The sequence below is a fragment of the Erinaceus europaeus genome, chromosome 18, assembly GCF_950295315.1.
Source record: "Erinaceus europaeus chromosome 18, mEriEur2.1, whole genome shotgun sequence".
Lineage (NCBI taxonomy): Eukaryota > Metazoa > Chordata > Mammalia > Eulipotyphla > Erinaceidae > Erinaceus > Erinaceus europaeus.
Window position 1 is genome coordinate 73821860 of NC_080179.1, and position 16043 is coordinate 73837902.

Here is a 16043-nt window from a genome sequence, read left to right on the forward strand (position 1 = left end):
TTGTGCTTTGCGCCACCTGCGCTTAACCCGCTGCGCTACAGCCCGACTCCCTGAATTTTTACTTTTAAATATCAAAGATCTGGAGTTGTACAATATAGCAGATCAACTAAATTCACTAACAAATTGATTTCTATTTTTACTTTTGTCATCAGGGTTATTGCTGGGGCTCAGTGCACGCACTATGAATCCATTGCTCCCAGGGGCCCCCCCTTTTTTCCTTTCCTTGATAGGACAGAGAGAAACTGAGAGGAACAGGAGAAACAGGGAGAAAGGAACTCTGCAGATAGACCTGCTTCAGTGCTTTTGAAGCTCCCCACCACCACGCGCAGTTGGGAGGGGGCGAGAGCTCAAACCCAGGTCTTCTCGAGCGTGGTTAAGCATGGGTTCAACTGGTTGTACCACTGCCCTGTCCCAACAAATGGAATTTTAAGCCTCACTCAACATTAATCAAAGAAAAAATTAGAACTGATGTAAAGAAATGAATGCCTGTCGTTATACTGCCTAAATTATTAATCTGAGTGATTTGTCAATGTGAAAAACCGTGGAACTCAACATAAATCAAAGAAATCAGAATAGATGTGAAGTAAATGCCTGACGTTATACTGCCTAAATTATTAATCTGAATGATTTGTCAATGTGAAAAAACGTGGAATTTTTATTATTTATTTATTTGCCTCTAGGGTTACTGCTGGAGCTAGATGCCTGCACTATGAATCCACTATTCTTGGAGGGCATTTTTTCCACTTTGTTGCCCTTGTTGTTGTTGTTATTGTTATCATTGCTGCTGTTGTTGGGCAGGACAGAGAGAAATCAAGAAAGGAGGGGGAGAGACAGACACCTGCAGACCTACTTCACCAGCCGTGAAGCAGCCCTCCTGCTGCAGGTGGGGAGCCGAGGGCTCGACCCAACCGGGATCCTTTCGCCAGTCCTTGCACTTTGGGTCACGTGCGCTTAACCCAATGTGCTACAGCCGGGCCCCGTGGAATTTTTATATATAATAGTGTTTTTAGATTTAATTAAGGGGGGTGCTATGCTAAGGTTGGGGGGTCAGGGTTGGAAATGTAATATCCTCAGTAGGGGGAAGGGACATGTCACAAGCAGTGACGCTGTTCTGCAGGTTTCTCTCACCCCCTCCTACTTCACCCTCCCCTGAGTCTTTGTTTTTTTTTGTCCCGTCGAATCTAAATAAATAAATAAAAATACATGTAGTAGACAATGTCCACTGGGAGTAGATTCATTGTGCAAAGCAACAGGCCACAATGATAACACTGGTGGCAATAAAAAATAATAAAAAAGTAGATGTGGTGCTTTATGATGGAGGAAGATGAGTAGTAGGGCAACGCAGAACTGTGCCTTATTACAACAACAATCCTGTAAATGAGCATTCCTCAGTGAAGTAATCACGCAGTTGGCAGAGAAAACACTCACTACAACACCTACCGTGTGTAGCTCTGCCATGCCCAGAGAGCAGCAGGTCCGTCTTTAACAAATATTTGCTGTATTATAAGGAACATTATGGGTGAATGTACAATTCTTTTCTTTTTTAAATTTATTTTCCCTTTTGTTGCCTTTGTTGTTTTTTATTGCTGTAGTTATTGTTGTTACTGACATCGTCATTGTTGGATAGGACAGAGAGAAATGGAGAGAGGAGGGGAAGACAGAGAGGGGGAGAGAAAGACAGATACCTGCAGACCTGCTTCACCGCTCTTGAAGCGACTCCCCTGCAGGTGCGGAGCCAGGGGCTCGAACCGGGATCCTTATGCTGGTCCTTGTGCTTTGTGCCACGTGCGTTTTACCCACTGCACTATCGACCAACTCCCTATAGAATTATCTTCTTAGTTATCTATCCAAAGACCACAGACGCACTAATCTGAAGAGATATATACCCAATATATCCACTGCAGTGGTATTCACAACACCCAAAATTTGGAAACAAGTCTGCAATACCGACTCACACCCTCAACTTTCATATAAAATCTTGCCCTTTGCTACAGCCTGGATCACGCTAGGTGAAACAGGTCTGTTGAAAAACATCTCTCTGCAGATCTGAGAAAACTAGATGGGAAAGTGTGTGTGTTGGGGGGGGGGCCTCCCCTGCAGAGGTGTCACTTCAGTGTTGAGGAATACTAACATATTTGGGGGAGGTATGGAACAGGAGCCCTAGAAGAACTGTTTTGTAACAACAGAATTTCGGGGGGGGGGGGTGGTCGGTGGCACAGTGGGTGAAGCGCACATGGTGCCAAGTGCAGGGGCGGGCAGATGGATCCCGGTTCGAGGCCTAAGCAACCTACCTACAGGAGGGTCGCTTCACAAGCAGTGAGGCAGGTCTGCAGGTGTCTGTCTCCCCGACTGTCTTCCCCTCCTTTCTTCATTTCTCTCTGTCCTATCCAATAACAATAAAAAATAAAGGGAAAAAAAAAAAAAAAAAGAACAACCTCCAGGAGCAGTGGATTCAGTGCAGGCACTGAGACCTGGAGAGAGCCCTGGAGGCATGAATGAATGAATGAATGAATGAATGAATGAATGAATGAATGAATGAATAATTATTTTAAAAGGATAAAAAAAACAGAATTCCCTTAATAAAAACATTATTTTTGGGGGGTCAGGCAGTGGCGCAGTGGGTTAAGCACACGTGGCGAAAAGCTCAAGGACCGGCGTAAAGGATCCCGGTTCAAGCCCCTGGCTCCCCACCTGCAGGGGAGTCGCTTCACAGGCGGTGAAGCAGGTCTGCAGGTGTCTGTCTTTCTCTCCTCCTCTCTGTCTTCCCCATCTCTCTCCATGTCTCTCTGTCCTAGCCAACAATGAACATCAACAATGGTAATAATAATAACCACAACGAGGCTACAAACACAAGGGCAACAAAAGGGGGGGGAAATGGCCTCCAGGAGCGGTGGATTCATGGTGCAGGCACCGAGCCCAGCAATATCCCTGGAGGAAGAAAAAAAAACAAAACATTATTTTGAAAATAAAGAACTGGGGGAAGGGGGAGACAGGCAAAGCAGATAAAGACTCGACTCTCACGTATAAGGTCCTGCCTGCATTCAGTGCTTGCCACTACACGGGTCAGTGATGCCGTGGTTCTCACACTCAGAAATATTGTCACTTAAAAAAATCACTACAAAGAAATGGACTAATTCTAGTATAAAACACTAAGGTAATTTCCATAAAGTTGTGAGCGTACCATATGAACTATTTCAGGATGCTACTACAAATGCTGTGCTTGAAGTAAACATTAAGTCTGTTCCCTCTCATCATATTCTCAGACAACAAGTTTTTGTAGAAGAACATACGATGATTTTAAGCCCTTCAGAACAGAAAGAAACAAGCCTTAAATGCTCTTGTTAAGACTCATAGGTAAAAGAACTGCCCATTGTGTGTAGTGAGTCCATAGCGCAGTTGTGCTCTAAGTGTTTTCACATCTCCCTCCCCGCACCCCTCCGCACACCCACATCATTGCTAGGGCTCGGTGTGCCTGCGTGACTCCACTGTTCCTAGCGGCTTTTTCTGTTCTTTTTTAATAGCATGAGGCAGAGAGAAGAGACACCTACAGAACTGCTCCTGTATCGTGAGGGTTCCCTACTGCAGGTGCAGCTCAGGGTTCAAGCCGACTGTGAAATGCGTGCTCTGGTGGCCTCAAGTACTTTAATATTAAAATATATCATCTAGTGGAAAGATCCATTCTGCTAGTATCAAGTTTTTGTTTGTTTCCTTTCTTTTGGTTTTGGTACCAGGGTTATTGCTGGGGCTCCATGATTGCATGACAAACTCATCATGCCTGGCAGCCTTTTGTTTGTTTTTACTGGATAGGCCTGAGAGAAAGTGAGGAAAGACCAGGAGAAAAAAGAAGCAGAGGGAGAAAAAGAGAACCACCTGCATCCCGGCTTCACTACCTGTGAAGCGTTCTCTCTGCAGGTGGGGACTGGAGACTTGAGCCTGGATGCTGGCGGTATGAGCATTCAGCCAAGTGTGGCCCGGTTCAGCCCCTGCTACTAGCCTTGGGGTTTTGGGTTTGTCTGTTTTATATAATTAATGAATGCTTTATAAAGCAATCACTGGCATATGCGAATGATTTGTTGAGTAACAGCCCTCCCAAGTTGCCTTCCTATCCTCACACCCTAACCCCTTTCCCCAGAGTTCTTTGCTTTGGTGCAAGGCTACTAGCTATTTTAAAGGAAGCTCAGTGTTCTTGCTTAACCTCTCTGAAATACTGACAGTACTTCTTGGGAGATTTGTAAAATAGAGTAGAAATAATCTACCAATAAAGAGAATCAAAATATTTTTGAAACACTCCTATTTTGTAAAACATATTTTCAGTTTAGAACCATATTACAGGTCAGGTGGTGGCACAACTGCAAACACATTACAGGACACAAGGAATTAAGTTCAAACCCCTGGTCTCCAGCAGCAGGGGGAGAACGTCACAAGTGAAGCAGGGGTATAGGTGTCTCCCTGTCTCTTTCCTTCCCTATCTCTCCCTTCCCTCTCAATTTCTGTCTCTACCCAACAAAAAATAAATTAAATTTTTTAAAAAGTGCTACAAAACTCAAACATGTATGTAGAGGGACTCATCATATTTAAAATCACAGTTAAAAACAGAAAGGATATACAAGGACTTATCAAAAGAATAATAATCTTTTTTCTGTTTTTTGTTAATATTTATTTATTCCCCTTTGTTGCCCTTATTGTTTTATTGTTGTTGTTATTGTTGTCATTGTTCGATAGGACAGGGAGAAATGGAGAGAGGAGGGGAAGACAGGGGCTCGAACCGGGATCCTTCTGCCGGTCCTTGCACTTCGATATCTGCACTTAACCTGCTGCGCTACCGCCCAGAAGCTTTTTAAGCAGATGTAGTCCATAGGTTTATACTTACTCCCAATATTCTTTGTTCTTAAGCTCTGTATACTCGAGAGTCCATTTCTGTTCCGTGAGTGGGTGCGTGAAGACTGAAAACACACTGCTCCTCCTGAGTGAGTCTCGGTGTAGCGCCACACACACCTCCACAATCTACTTAGACCACGGAGCGAGCACATGCCGTGTAACTCATTCGTCGCTTTGAGTACTTAGTTTGGTTTAATGTCTTATTAGTACATCTAACAATGAGAACCTGTAAGCTAAATGAACAGTTTCAAAGTGTGTGTGTGTGTGGGGGGGGGGGGTTGGTACAAGTCCTCGAACACACTGGTGGAGGGAGGACCTAGGTGGGAATTAGTGTCACGCAGAACACTGAGAAACCTTACACAGGTGCGAACTACTCTATTTACTGTTGACTGTAAAGCACTGATTCTCCCCACAATAAAATTTTTAAAAGAGTGATAAAATAAATACATAACACTAATGAAAGTATATAAACTACTTTCCTCATGGGCAGGGAAGACAGCATAAGGGTTATTTAAAAGAAATTCATGCCTGAGGTTCCAAAGTCTTAGGTTCAATCCCCTATACCATCATAAGCCAGAGCTGAGCAGTGCTCTGGTTGTCGGTCTGTCTGTCTCTCTTTCTCTCATAAAATAAGCAGTAGATATTTTAAAATAAATAAATAAATAACTTTCCTCTACCCATAATCTAGTCCCACAAAGAAAAAGTTCTATGATTCTGGCTTTACAGTTTATTACATTAGATCTCTTCTGATATTATTTTTTATTTATTCAGTCCCTTTTGTTGCCCTTGTGTTATTATTGTAGTTATTATTGTTGTTACTGATGTCGTCGTTGTTGGATAGAACAGAAAGAAATGGAGAAAGGAGGGAAAGACAGAGAGGGGGAGAGAAAGACAGACACCTGCAGACCTGCTTCACTGCCTGTGAAGCGACTCCCCTGCAGGTGAGAAGCCGGGGGCTTGAACCGGGATCCTTATGCTGGTCCTTGTGCTTTGCGCCACCTGCAATTAAGCTGCTATGATATTATGTTTAAGAATGAGTGATTTTACTGAGAAAACCAGAGCGTATCACTCTAGCACTGAATTGCAATCATTACCATACTGGACATGCTATTCAAATGATGTAAGTAGTTTAACATACTTGTATTTGTCCCATGTACTCATAAAGATGCTAATAAAAAATGTGACTATTAATCAAGAATATCGTTCAAAAAGAGGCAGAACTATGAATGAACAAAACTGTGATTCCCTAAAAGTACAGGGAATCTGATTACATCTTTGGTTCAAAATGTCCAGAGTAAAATCATGAAATAGGGCTGGGGAGACGGCACCAAGAAATAGTGCAGCAGATTTTTACAGCATAAGCTCCGGAGGCCCCAGAGGTGGAAACCCAGTTTAAACACCAGGGCCATCATAAGCCAGGAGCTAGGCAGCGCCTTAGTACAACTAACTGAAACTGCGGTTTCAAGCTCAGTGGCAAGAATACAAGCCTCACCTATATATGAGGTCCTGAACTCAATACCTGATACACATACACACAAAACTTTTTATTGAGGAAGGAAAAAACTCATATACAATTCAACTCTCAATTAATATTATGGCAGGTTAATGGTGCTGTATTTCACCTAAGGCAGGGAGGATCCAAGGCCTTACTCATATGCAGTCTCACTACAACTCGAGAAGAAGGGAAGGGAGGAATGTTAGGCATAAACAAGGGAGGGTAGAGATATTATAACTATGCTCCACTACTCAAAGAGCTTCCTTAGTGCTCCCTGGTACCGTGTGGACTCCAGTCCAGGTTCTACTGGACAGAGAAGAAACATGTTCAGGGCCAGGTGGTGGTGCGCACATTACTGTGCACAAGAAAGGCAGGTTCAAGCCCCCAGTCCCCACCTGCAGGGCGGAAGCTTCAAAAGTGGTGAAGGAACACTGCAGGTGTCTCTCTTCTCATATTCCCTGACCCTCTCAATTTCTGTCTCTACCAAGTAATAAATAATTTTTTTTAAGAAAGGGACATGTTTGCGAGTTGAGCAGTAGTGCAGCGGGTTAAGCACAGGTGGCACAAAGCACCGAGACCATCATTGAGAATCCTGGTTCGAGTCCCCAGCTCTCTACCTGAGGGTAGTCGCTTCACAGGTGGTGAAGCAGGTCTGCAGGTGTCTGTCTTTCTCTTCCCCTCCTCTCTCCATTTTTCTCTGTCCTATCCAACAACAAAAACTACAACAACAAAAGAACAAGGGTAACAACAGGGAGTACATAAATAATAAAAAAAAAAATTTTTTTAACATGTTCTACCAGACCTGTATTTGTGTATGTGAGTGTAAGCATGCATGCACGCAAGCGTGTGCATGTAAAAAGACATGAATTTGGGGCCAGGAGAATAGTTTTGTCGCCAGAGTGTCCAAAGACCAGGGCACCACACAGTCCGCAGCACCACTGAGAGCCAAAGCTGAGTAGCACTCTGAAGAGAAAAAAAGTATTTATTAATGATGGAGAAAGAAAGAAAGAAAGAAAGAAAGAAAGAAAGAAAGAAAGAAAGAAAGAAAGAAAGAAAGAAAGAAAGAAAGAAAGAAAGAAAGAAAGAAGCGGTGTTCTGGCACATGTAGTGCTGGGAGGACTCAGGACATCAAGCTTCTGAGCCCAACGCCCTCAGCCCCGTGTCATCTTCAGGCTTCCCCCGGTATGCGTGACTCAGAATAAAGCACAATTATCAGTATCTGTTTAACTGTGCCCAAATTCACCTAGAATCAAACCTGAAAAGATTTAACTACTAAGTTAATATATCAGATATCATCTATATTTCAGAGGAAAAGATCTGAAACACTATCTAGGAAGAGTTCGACTGAAATAAAACTAGGGGGCCTGCGCGGTAGCACAGCGGGTTAAGCACACACAGCACAATGTGCAAGGACAGGCGTAAGGATCCTGGTTCTAGCCCCTGGATCCCCACCTGCAGGAGCGTCACTTCGCAAGCAGTGAAGCAGGTCTGCACTTCGCGCCATGTGCGCTTAACCCACTGCGCTACCGCCCAACTCCCCAATAAAATTACTTTCTTCCCTCTACATTTCTTACAATTTTCAAAACATACAAGGCAGTGACTAGCTAGGGCTCTTTGAAAGTGAGGAGGAGCATGTAACATTTACAAAGAACTAGGCAAGGAGTCATGTGTTAATCCTACTCCAGGGGCTGGACTGATTTTAGGATGAGTATATTACTGAAGTCTTCTAGAATACTTTGGCTATTCATATAATAACTGAGATGATTTCAAAGATTCCTTCCAACTTTCTTGCTGCCTTCCTCCAACATGGTGACGACTAGGCTTGAGCCTGGGTGGTGTGCTTCTCAAGGCAGTATCCTATCCAACTGAGACACTTCCTGCCCTCCATCTAGTTCCCAAGGTACACACTACTAGAACCTTGGCTGGGAATATAGACCTTGAAAGATCAATGCCATGCCCTACGCTAGCCAATACAACTCAACGCTGGAGGAGCCCACACAAAACGTACAAAGCCAGAAATAATTTAAGTAAATGTTAAAAAATTAAATTAGTCTAAGGGATTGAGTGTCAAATAGTAAGAGCCTTTGCTTTCTTATCTAGACACCATAAGCTCTGAAAAGTACTATCATACAAGCCAACCAACACAGCTAACTGCCAAGACTGGACACTAATTTCTTGACACCCAGCAGCAGAGACACTCGCGCTCTGATGTTGCATTTACGTGTCAGAAGACAGGGCTACTTTTATGCACACTGGGGAGTAAGGAGAATTGCTAAGTAAGCACAGTTTTCAAATTAAGCACTTCTGGGAATTATCCTCCAAATTAATAATAGGCTAACAGGATTTAAAAAGGTGTGAAGACTTTGTTTCTGTTTGAATCACATCGACAAAATATATGATTACCTAACTTTAATACCAAAGAATCCACAGAGACTAGTGCTAATGTGCTAACAGTTGAATAGCCTCACTTTATGAAACTTAAACTAGGCTAATTTAAGTGAAAACATGAGGATCTTTTCCTATATGATGAAATAATTCACTGACATCACTTTACATGATTATGAAATAAAAGCAAACAGTCTCTCCAAATTTTTTTACTCACTACTAAAAGCGGCCATCACATACAGATCTGGCATGCTGAAATAAACACCTACTTTCAGAAACAGCAACAGGGAGAAGTGAAGGTAATGATGCATCGATCAGAAGAACTGCCGGGAGATGTGAGCTAGTTAAATAAAAGTACAGTGTCAGGGAGCCGGGTGGTAGTGCAGCAGGTTAAGCACACATGGCGCAAAGCACAAGGACCGGTGTAAGGAACCCGGTTAGAGCCCCCGGCTCCTCACCTGCAGGGGAGTCACTTCACAGGTGGTGAAGCAGGTCTGCAGGTTGTTTGTCTTTCTCTCCCCCTCTCTATCTTCCCCTCCTCTCTCCATTTCTCTCTGTCCTATCCAACAATGACATCAATAATTACAACAATAATAAGGGCAATAAAAGGAAATAAAATACATATTTAAAAAAAAGTATAGTGTCAATATGCTGGAGCAAGTTATCCCGGGAATGTGAGAGTAAACGAAATACGGCCCCTAAAGATGTATATGAATAAGCAAGTAGTTTATAGAGAGAAGCGGAGACAAGGGGAATACCAATGTTTAACTATGTTTGCAAGCAATCAAAGATAGTATCAGTAAAAAATTAAAAAAAAAAAAACTTACAAAAAAAGATTGGGAGCCAGAGAGTTCAGTTTTCTTTAAATATCCTGATTAAGATGATTATATATATATATATATATATATATATATATATATGTAAAAACCCTGAATGCAGATGTAAGCTAGTGTTGTGGTTATCAGGATGATTTAACCACAAATGTCTTCCCTATTTAAATATTCCAATCAGTACTGTTAGTACACATACCTCGGAGAATTCTTTCCTCATGGCAACGAAGAAAGTCCCAGATCCTAACAGTGCCGTCATCAGAGCATGTAGCAAATTTATTATCCGTGGGTGAGAAACTGTTACATGAAGACACACAGCAGGGGAAAGAAGTCAGCATTTAACAGATTATCTGTGCTTCTCAGACAGGGAAAAATAAAAACACTGTGCTGAGTTATAAACAGGAGAGTGTCGTATCCAATAGTGAAGAAGCCCTTAAAGAGAATGTTGTCAACTAACCAACGCATCCCTCAAAAGAAGAATTCAACTGAGAAGTAGTTTCTTAAGTTTTCAATCAATATAAGAGAACTTAGCAAGTGTATCTTATTAGTACTAATGTTACTCACAGCAGAGTATTATTCCATGCTGCCAACAGAAAACATGAAGCTAATTTAAATGCAGAAACTAAATGAATTTTCTGATTTTGCAATATTCCTAGAAAGAATCCTTTAAATCACATAGGAATACTGCTCAAAAAATTAGTACCTACTTTGCCTTCAAGTACTTCATGAAATGATAAATGGGGAAAGTTGGGGCAGGGTATTTAAGGACTAGCTGCGAAACAACCAAACCGGTGATGTTTCTAATTTATCAGAACGGTCTGTGGAGAACCCTTTTCACACCTTTTTCTTGGCAAGCCATGGCGTGAATGTTCACACCTTTTGATGAGGACTTGCATATATGACATTAGATTGTGGTTAAAGCCAAAGAATAGACTGCATTTTTCCCTTCCTATCACGTTCTTCAACTAACTCTAAGAACTTCCTCAAACTTTAGAATCTTATGACTCAAAGAACCAACTAAGAAACTCAATGCACGGGCAGGACAGCAGGTCTTAGGAAAAGCCATATTTATCCAAGCATCTTTGGTAAGATTCTGAATGGAGGAACAAGTGACTGCAGTGGATGGTGTCTATAAAGATGTTGACCTGCTCCCACACGTGGGCGGCACAACCATTAAGAATGCTGCCGAGCTTGATTCTGACGCTGCAGCAACTCTTCAGACCTGTTTATGAAGCTGCTTTCCACTGTTTACTGGACAAGTCTCACTGATATGGGGAAGTATACACCTCACTGAAAATATGCTAAAAGCTCCACTTATACATTGGCATGACTGACGTCATCAACAGTGAATCGGAAGAAAACTCCTAGTGTCTTCTTGACAATAATGGTCTGCTCACAGTTTCAAAGTCTGAAGAAGCCATTCATTAATCCGTCAATATTTGCCACATCCAGAGCTATGTGTGAGTTTTCAGTCCTACTATACTTCTTTTTGAAGTCGTGGCATAACCAAGCCAACCAGGTCTTCACTTAAGCCTTTTTTTTTTTTTTTTTTTTTTTTTTGTATTCTGTGTGCACTCTGAAGGTGTTTTCTGTAGGCTTTAGATTTTATTCAGTTGTATAATTAAAGACTGAATTCTTTATTTGGAATGAAATAGTCTTGTCTTACACAGTAGGTAATAAAAAGGAATCGTATACACATTAGTAGCCATAAGTAAAAGGAGAAAACCAGTGCAAAATGCGGCAGACAATACATCTCTAACATATTGCAAAGGCTGATACTGGGACAACACTACTTCAGAAAGGCGCCAGCAAAATGGTGAATGTGTGAAAACAAAGGAAAATACTGTGTTTATAGGGTGCAGAAAGTTTCCCAGAATCTGACAGAGCCCATGCACCTCTGCACCCAGAATACACGAAGAGAATAATTTAACCATGACAATAGGGACTACAGAAAATGGTATATTGTGTATAAACCTGGCCTCTCTAATCGCCTCCTTATGTGCCTGGAACATCTTGACGTTGTTCATATTCGACTGCCAATATTTCACATATCCTCCATGGTCTGCTGTCAACATCCACATGTCATTATGTGACCAAGTCATGGCCCTCACTGGGCTATCATGAGCCTGTGAAAAATAGTAAACAAATGTAAATATTATATAGGAAAATAGGGAGTCGGGTGATAGTGCAGCAGGCTAAGCACAGGTGGCGCAAAGCGCAAGGACCAGTGTAAGGATCCCCGTTCCAGCTCCTGACACCCCACCTACAGGGAGTCGCTTCACAGGCTGTGAAGCAGGTCTGCAGGTGTCTATCTTTCTCTCCCCATCTGTCTTCACCTCCTCTCTCCGTTTCTCTGTCCTACGCAACAACGATGATAATAATAACTACAACAATAATAAAAGGAGGGCAACAAAAAGGGAAAAAAATATATATATATACATAAATATATATGTGTGTGTGATGGGGAAGTTTACAGAAGCATTTAGTGACTACAACAATTTGTTCAATTTTCAGTTTATAATGTCTCTAATGTAAATTTTACCTCAAAATCTTTGTACTTCTATAAAATACTGCTGCTATTTGATGAATTATCTTACCTGTAATATTGTTTCAAAATTGAAAGTGAGTCCATTCCACAATGTGAACTCCCCACTAGAAGCTCCAGTGACCAACCTTCTGCCTTCTGGAGTCCACTGCAGAAGGAGGGGGAAAAAAAGAAATGAAATATTATACAGGGTCACAAATCCTTACCACGAACCTTGACTAATTTTAGAACACCTACAGTGTCATTTTTTTTTTTTTTTATTGTAATCAGAGCAATGCTTAGCCCTGGCGCTCTGGATTCTCAGGCATGAGTGGGAGTCGCTGCATAACCGTTATGTTATCGCCCCCACAACAAAGTCTGTATTTGTAAACTACTACAGCTCAGAGTAATAAAGTAAGCATTTTGTCAGGAAAATAAAAAGTTAACATAATGACAAAAGCTCCAGCACGTTAGTTCATTAACTAGTACAAAAATTAATTATACTGTGATTACCTAATTATTTTATTTACACATTAAAGAGCATTTCAAAACAAAGTACACATGGCCCAGGAGGAGACACAGCAGGTCCTTGAGATACCAATTTAATCCTCGGTACTGCAATGTCAGTGACACTTACAATTTACTAACAAGAATAAAAAAATTTGCCTGACAACTAAATATACTAAATCATGACTTTAAATATATATACTAAATATACTAAATCATGACTTTAAATATATATACTAAATATACTAAATCATGACTTTAAATATATATACTAAATATACTAAATCATGATTCACCCCCCACGCTGTCATAGACCAGAACTAAGTGGTGCCTGGGTAAAAAACAAAAGATACGGATAACGTGCTGGTTAATAGTAGCAACTTTTAAATATAAGATTGTTTAGTCACAACTGCGAAACTAGTAAGAGTTGAGAGGGTCCCAGCAGTGGCGGTCGTGGCTGAGTGCGTGTGTTACCAGGGTCAAGGACCTGAGTGGAAGCCGCCAGCCCGCCTGCAGGGGGAAAGCTTCCCAGGCGGTGAAGCAGGTCTGCAGGTGTCTGTCTTTCTCTCTCCCCGTGTCTATCTTCCACCTCCTCTCTCCATTTCTCTCTGTCCTATCCAACAACAATGACACCAATAACAATAAGGGCAACAAAAAGGAAATAAATATTTTTTAAAAAAAACATTAAAAAATAACTAAAAAAAAAAATAGCAGGATGAGCTACAGGGAAGATTATCTGACACATTACAGAGATCCATACATGTTACATAAAAACTGACCTACAGCTTATCTACAGATAATGATTTTGTTAATTACAAATAGTACAGCTTATCTACAGATAATGGTTTTGCTAATTACAAATAAAATGTTCCTGCTTTGATTTCTTCTAGAACCTGTTTCTTTTGCTCATTCCACTACACCTATTTTGACTATATTTTTCCAATATTTATATTGGGGTTTGTTTTTTTTTTTATTTTTCTCACTAACTTTACTTATTTATTGAATAGAGATAGCCAGAAACTCAGAGGAAAGGGGAGGTAGAGAGGGAGAGACACAGAGAGACACCTGCAGCCCTGCCTCGCCACCTGGGAAGCTTTACCCCTGCAGGCGGGCTGGCGGCTTCCACTCAGGTCCTTGACCCTGGTAACACACGCACTCAGCCACGACCGCCACTGCTGGGACCCTCTCAACTCTTACTAGTTTCGCAGTTGTGACTAAACAATCTTATATTTAAAAGTTGCTACTATTAACCAGCACGTTATCCGTATCTTTCGTTTTTTACCCAGGCACCACTTAGTTCTGGTCTATGACAGCGTGGGGGGTTGAATCAAGGACCTTGGGTCCTCAGGGATGACAGTCTTTTGCATAACCATTATGTTCTACCCTCCACCCAATAAACTGACACTTATTGAGATATTTCGCTACAACAAACCCTTTTAGATTGTAATAAACGGAACCATGTCAATACACCATCTATTCGTAAATTAAACTCAGATATCTTCAATGAGGGCAGAACATAGCACAATGGTTATGCAAAAGACTTTGATGTCTAAACGCATCACAAGTCCCAGGTGCAATCCTTCATAACACTAACGATAAGTCGCAGCTGAGCAGCGGTCCTGTAAATAAAATTTTTTCAGTGAAAATGAGTATTAAACACAGAGTTAACAATCATCTCAAAGTGTCATCCTTTTGGTTTTTCTTTTGATTTTACTGGATAGGACAGAGAAAAAGAAAGTGGAAGGGGAGATAAAAAGATGAACAACTGCAGACTTGCTTCACCACTCATTTAGCGACTCCACCCCCACCCCACAAGCAGATGGAAGGAGCTGAAACTGGGGTCCTTGCACATGGTAATCCATACACATGTCAGTGGATAAGACACTGAACTCTAAAGCATGAGGTCCAGAGTTCAATCCCCAGCAGTACATGTACCAGAGTGATGTCCAGTTCTCTCTCCTATCTTTCCTAGTAATAAATAAGTAAAGTTTTTTTTTTTTTTTTCCTCCAGGGTGATTGCTGGGCTCGGTGCCTGCACCATGAACCCACCGCTCCTGGAGGCCATTTTCCCCCTTTTTGTTGCCCTTGTTGTTGCAGCCTCGTTGCGGTTATTATTGCCATTGTTTGACGTTGCATTGTTGTTGGACAGGACAGAGAGAAATGGAGAGAAATGGGGAAGACAGAAAGGGGGAGAGAAAGACAGACACCTGCAGACCTGCTTCACCGCCTGTGAAGCGACTCCCCTGCAGGTGGGGAGCTGGGGGCTCGAACCGGGATCCTTATGCCGGTCCGTGCGCTTTGTGCCACCTGCGCTTAACCCACTGCCACCGCCCGACCCCCGTAAAGTTATTTTTTTAAAGTAATATATGCACTTTAGTTGTACCACTGCCTATCCTCCCCCAGTGTCATCTTAAGAATTACCCCGGGGGGGGGGGGGGTGTCAGGCTGTAGCACAGTGAGTTAAGCACACGAGGCACAACGCGCAAGGACCGGCATAAGGATCCCGGTTCAAGCCCTCGGCTCTCCACCTGTAGGGGGGTGGCTTCACAGGCGGTGAACCAGGTCTGCAGGTGTCTGTCTTTCTCTCCCTCTCTCTGTCTTCCCCTCCGCTCTCCATTTCTCTTTGACCTATCCAACAATGACAGTAATAACAACAACAATAAACAACAAGGGCAACAACGCTGGAGGAAAAAAAAAAAAAAGAATTTCCCTTAACACCTAAGAGTGTTCATTCGCCTTGAAGTGTTGCTTTCGGAACAGGAGCAAAAGATTTCCAATTTAAGAATTCCTACAAGGGCAAATGCTGCAAGTGCACTATACCCATGAGTACACTCAAGGGGAACTACAGCATGAGAGAAAAAAATCTCACTAGCAAAACAACTCACTTGGCAGCGCACTGCTTGGGTGTGGTGACCCGGGTTCCAGTCTAGTGCTATGAAACCGTCAGAATTCCTCTCACAAGCCTGGCGCACTGAAGGAAGCTTTGTGGGCCCCGGCACAAGTCCTCACTCACTCTTTCTGCTCTCCCACCCTGCCCGAAAAGTCATCCTGGAGTACTCAAGTTGCAGAGATTTCTCTCTCTTTTCTCTCTCTCTCTCACAATCTATCTCTCATAAAGAAAGAAAGAAAAAATCTTACTAAATATGGATATAGGAGACAAATGATTGATAGCCTAAGTAAAATTATTAGAAATGTACTAATTTTATGCCAGATATATTTAAACATTGTTTACTTTCTTTACTGTGCTAAACATAATTACAGACTTAATCAAGATTAAATTTTTTTCAAAAAATACAGAGTAGAATACTTACCCTAACAACAAATACTGGACATTTCACTTTATTTGTTGATGTCCGAACAAATTTAGTTGTAACTGCATTCATAGGATTGTTCAACATTCCTATCGGGGGCACCAGCTACAAAG

At 41.9% G+C, this 16043-nt stretch overlaps 2 protein-coding genes across 9 annotated transcripts in view; both read right to left on the reverse strand.

The window, feature by feature from the left end:
• WDR33 (WD repeat domain 33) overlaps nt 1-16043 on the reverse strand; it is a 137546-nt gene that overhangs the window by 79161 nt on the left and 42342 nt on the right. For 6 of the 8 annotated variants that reach the window (XM_060178161.1, XM_060178159.1, XM_060178160.1 and 3 more), the window contains 4 exons: nt 15931-16035; nt 12186-12281; nt 11563-11714; nt 9788-9885 (listed from right to left, as the gene is read on the reverse strand). In XM_060178161.1, the coding sequence (XP_060034144.1) occupies nt 9788-9885; nt 11563-11714; nt 12186-12281; nt 15931-16035 (451 nt within the window). Of the gene's footprint in view, nt 1-7145; nt 7337-9051; nt 9099-9787; nt 9886-11562; nt 11715-12185; nt 12282-15930; nt 16036-16043 lie in introns of those variants that run through there. The other 2 variants (XM_060178162.1, XM_060178164.1) reach the window with 2 other exon arrangements.
• The window catches only part of POLR2D (RNA polymerase II subunit D), a 129316-nt gene that overhangs the window by 58413 nt on the left and 54860 nt on the right, over nt 1-16043 (reverse strand). The gene's annotated exons all lie outside the window — the stretch shown is intronic.